This window comes from Pundamilia nyererei, unplaced genomic scaffold (genome assembly GCF_000239375.1).
Source record: "Pundamilia nyererei isolate P.nyererei 1_Seehausen unplaced genomic scaffold, PunNye1.0 scaffold00544, whole genome shotgun sequence".
NCBI lineage: Eukaryota > Metazoa > Chordata > Actinopteri > Cichliformes > Cichlidae > Pundamilia > Pundamilia nyererei.
In genome coordinates this window covers 31,980-36,518 of record NW_005187945.1, presented here as the reverse complement: position 1 = coordinate 36,518, position 4,539 = coordinate 31,980, and the positions used below count along the sequence as shown (strand labels likewise).

General features: G+C 39.4%; 1 protein-coding gene across 1 annotated transcript in view; it reads left to right on the top strand.

Moving 5' to 3' along the window:
- Window positions 1-1,586, top strand: part of LOC102203333 (myelin-oligodendrocyte glycoprotein-like) — a 2,921-nt gene extending 1,335 nt beyond the window's left edge. Inside the window, exons 2-4 of the mRNA XM_005754326.1 lie at window positions 25-357; window positions 509-589; window positions 958-1,586. Of these exons, the coding sequence (XP_005754383.1) occupies window positions 25-357; window positions 509-589; window positions 958-1,094 (551 nt within the window). The 3' untranslated portion in view covers window positions 1,095-1,586. The remainder of the gene's footprint in view (window positions 1-24; window positions 358-508; window positions 590-957) is intronic.
- The last annotated feature ends 2,953 nt before the right edge of the window (window positions 1,587-4,539 follow it).

Here is a 4,539-nt window from a genome sequence, read left to right as displayed (position 1 = left end):
TTTCTTTATTTTTCTTCTCCTCAGGTCAGTTACATGTGGTTGGATCTCCTCAGCCTATCGTAGCTGCTCCAGGTGATGATGTCATCCTGCCGTGTCACGTAGAGCCAAAGTTTAACGTGGTGGGACTGACGGTGGAGTGGTCGAGGCCTGATCGTAATATGGAATATGTACATCTATACAGGCACAACAGGGAGATGACGTACATTGGGAGGACGGCGTTGTTCACAGACGGCCTGAGAGAAGGAAACATCTCACTAAGAATCACTAATGTGACACAAGAAGATGAAGGAAGATACAAATGTTTCATCCCAAAGTTAAAGAGTCAAACAAAGTCTTTAATTGTTCATCTGATTGTTGGTGAGTTAGACTGAAAAGATTTTTGTTGTTTGGTTTTAACCTTACTGCGTACTTGGGTTATTTTACCAACAACTTGTTTTTGCTCATTGAAGAATATTTGAATATATTGTAAATAATTTAAAATCTTCTGTTCTGCCAAACTTAAATTCAGCTAAAACTGTGACAACAGAGACACCACTGCATCCTGAAACTCTCCAAACTCCTAATCTGGCAGAAGAGTTTCACAGTAAAGGTGAGAACATGAGGAACAAATCAAGACAGTTAAAAAGCCTTAAAATAACCAGTTTACAGCTGGATCAAAATCATCTTTAGGGTGTGGTTTTCTCTGACTGGTGGCACCCTCTCTTTGTTGTCCTTAACATGTGCACCTCTTAATTTGAAGCACATACAGGAAGTGAAGTGTACTTTCCTTAAGCAGCTCTGATCTCTTGTCTTTCTGTGAAGCAATAAAGCTACCAGTCCTGACCATCAGCAGTGATATCTCAGTAATTCAAACTTTATTTCATTATTATGTAACTTCTGTGCTTGGTAGTTTAATAAATGTGACATTCATGTTGTGTCCTACAGTAGATCTCATCTCCGTTTGTTTTTTCCTGGCAGGTGGTTTGTCCCGTCGGAGCCGACTGATCCCATTTGGGGTCAGCGTTTTTTTTATTGTGCTCTGTGTCACAGTCGCAGGATGTTGGTTCGCTGAGTCAAAGTGTCAAAAAACAGATGTAAAAGACTTGAATCTTTGATTTTATGCATTTGCCTCATGGCTGAAGGATGGAAATGAAGGAAAACTGTGTGTCTGTTCTTTCTTACTCCAGCTTGCGAGTGCAGCTTCATAGGTGACTCTTGGACAAATTGGAAACATTAACAGAGGTGAAAGCATCACCCACTTCACTTAATTTTTTTGTTGAAGGATTCAAAGCAACAACGTTTCCAGCCTCATGTGGATACGGCGGATCTGCAGCAGGAGCATTTCACAATGTCCTGTAATTTGTTTGGAGTCACGCTGAACCTCTGGTTTAAACAAGACAGTTAACATACAGAAACAACAACAACCATCATTGATGCCAAAGTTGACTTCTGGGATCAAACTTCAAAAGCGTGAAGTGGTCTGCTGTAGAGCATTTCGTGACTGTTTGAGCAAATCTTCTGTCCAAGTTACTTTCATGTGAGGAAACCTGTACAAGGACACAGAGAAGCATTTAGGACGACGTTCTTTTCTGTGTTTTGTTTTGCTGTAGTGGTATCAAGTAAAGTTTTCTATTTTTAGTTTTAAAGTTATTTTTAGATTTAAACATTTTAGTATATTTTTAGTGTTAGATGTTTTTTTTAATCTAGTGAGCTTTAAAATGCCCTTCAGTCACTTTACAGTCATAACTAAAGTGCTTTGAGCAGGTGTAGAATATTTAGCTGATTTAGAGTTTAGAAATGTGTTATCATAGAATGTAGAACTGTTGTAGAGACACTGATACTGCCCTCAATATAATAAAGGCTGATTGTGTCGTGAATTTAGGAGTAGATTGTAGGAGACCCCTCTCCCACTTGAGCTGTGAAAGTAAAACAGAGAAGAGTTAATGCTGAGTGGAAATTCCCCAGAGGATGTATGGGTGGGGGTCTCAACATTGTAACTGGATACCTGTGGTCTGGAAGGGAGAGGGGTTTTATGACCTCTAGGGAGTTACCTATACCCATAGTGTTTTAACTGTCACGCACACGCACACTCACTCATGTGCACACACATACACACAGGTATGCGCACACAGGCACACACGAGCACTCACATAGACACATGGGAACGCGCACATGTAGGCATTCATGTGCTCGTGCACATAGACACAGACAGAGTTTGGGGCACACCGTAGGGGGTTTTATGATGGGGTCGCCCCTATAAAACTGTGTTTCACAGACAAAGGGGTGAAGATTTTTGCAGAGGGACACCGGCCTCGTCTTCCCTTCTAGAAGTGCATGTTTAAATGAAGATGAGTAAATGAAGATGAATAAAGATGAATAAAGGTTTTACGAAAATAACTACTGAGTCCGGTGCCATCTCTGGACGCTCGAGGAATGAAAAGAACCAGGGTAAAACTGATTTCTCAACACAGGGCAGCTGTCTTTGACTAAAATAATAACCAGTGTCATCATAGCTGATTTATGGTAATGCTGTTTTTAAGAGGTTGCATTTTTTTTTCAAAATTTTATTTAAAAATACAGGTCTTTCAAACATTGCTGTTTCTGATTTATAAAGTATGAACTTTAACGTTTCCTCTCTTTATTCTTATGGCTCAGAAATCAATTTGTGTTGCAATTTAAAAAAAATTAACTGCAGTTAATTTTAATGTAACAAAACCTTGATGCACTGAACAACGATGCGCCTTCTTTAGCAGCAGGTTTAGTGACGGCACAGATGGGGAATTCCAAAATTATTTAACTGGTTTATTCACTTCTCCTCCAACCTCTGCCAATTTCTTAGAATTGAATCAGGCTTGTATAAACCTGTTTCCAGTCATACGCTTGCCATCAGCATTTAGCTGTAGAATTCAACCTACAACACTGACCTCAAGTAGTAATCCCCATGCCTACACAGTGCTGTTGGCCCTGTGTAGGCACAGCCACTCAGGGCTTGTGTGAGACAAATGTGGGTTTTCCCTATCCACACAGCCTCACAAGTGGAGCCAGTGCAAGTGGAGAACCTGCTTTTTAAACTTGCTATTCAAAGTTCAGAAGTTGAAGTTTCACCACCAGCTTATTTGAATCAACAGCTGATGTTCACCATCCAAAGCTCTGAAACCTGAGCTACCTCTAGAAACTAACACAAAAACACAAGCCTGACCCTGGTTTCTGGTTGTGGTAGTGTTCTTCGGTCTCTCTGGGATGTGAGTGTGTGACAGGCTATGGTTTCTCTTAAAATGTCTTATAACAACAACTTTTTTACTCAGTTTTTTTTGGTATATACACCAAAATACCAAAAAAAGAACCATTATTACCTCTCACAAGTTGCCATAATAACTACAGTAATTTAAATGTTACACATAAAATTGAAAGGTGAGATAAGTGATAAAGAATTAATTTGTTTTTTTACAAACAGTTCTACCACATAAATCTAACTAACAGCCGACCTGTTACATGTACGATCCCACGTAACTTGAGAGTTGGTAACCACCGTAAAAACATATATCACTTAGGGGGTATTATCCTTTGTTGAACACAAACCTCAGAGTTCCTTGAAAGCAGCTTGTTGTGAATTGTGGCTCTCATGTTGACATGGATAGTGAAAAGCTCAGTTGCAGTATTTCTCTTTAATGGTTTAGTCTTGCGTCTTCTTGAGGAAATAACAACCAGAACCAAAGACAACAAATGAATAAAAATAAAATAAAAACAATAATATGAGCATTTGCGTAGGTGGCACAGTGACTACAAATCCATCTGTTCAGATATCCAGCAGTTACACACAGATCTCAAGTTTATTTAGGAGCCTTTCTGCTCCCATCAGCTGTTTTTTGGAAGTGTCTTCATGTTATTTTGTCCTGCTGTTGATTGATTAATCAAAGCATCTTACCTCAAGCCAGAACTGATATCACTCATCGCATGAGCCTGGACTTAACCACAGAGCATTACACCTCTGAATGGACTGTAATCTGTAGATGTATTGACATGAATGTGGTTTTGCAATAGGAAACATGGGGGTGTAGTTGCCTGTGCTGTCAGCTCTCAGTGTGAAGTTTCTGCGAGGTGCTGTTCTAAAATTCTTTAGAAATCTGTCTTATAAAATGTACTTGTGTAGGTAAAGAACCCAACATTTCTGATCACTTAACAATGCCTCTGACTGGATAGGTGAACCTGCTGCTTCTCTGTGATTCAGTTTTCACTTTGTGTCAGAAGGAAAGAAGAGACTCATAGCTGCTGACCTACTTGATTCAACTGAAGACGTCAGGTTTTTGTTGTCATTTTGATTTTTTTCCCGTTGTGATTAGTTTTCAGTAAATCAAAAGGAGGAACAGGAAAAAAATGAATTTTTATTAACTGAGTGTAGTGGATGTATTTCCACTTTAGAGCTGGACGTTAGATTAGATTAGATCTTTATTGTCACTGTTATTAGAATAATGAAACACAGTTTGGCATCTCTCCATTGGCACAGAGGACACAGAGGGACAAGAGGCTGATGACTCGCGTTCATCAGTGACTCAGTTTCCT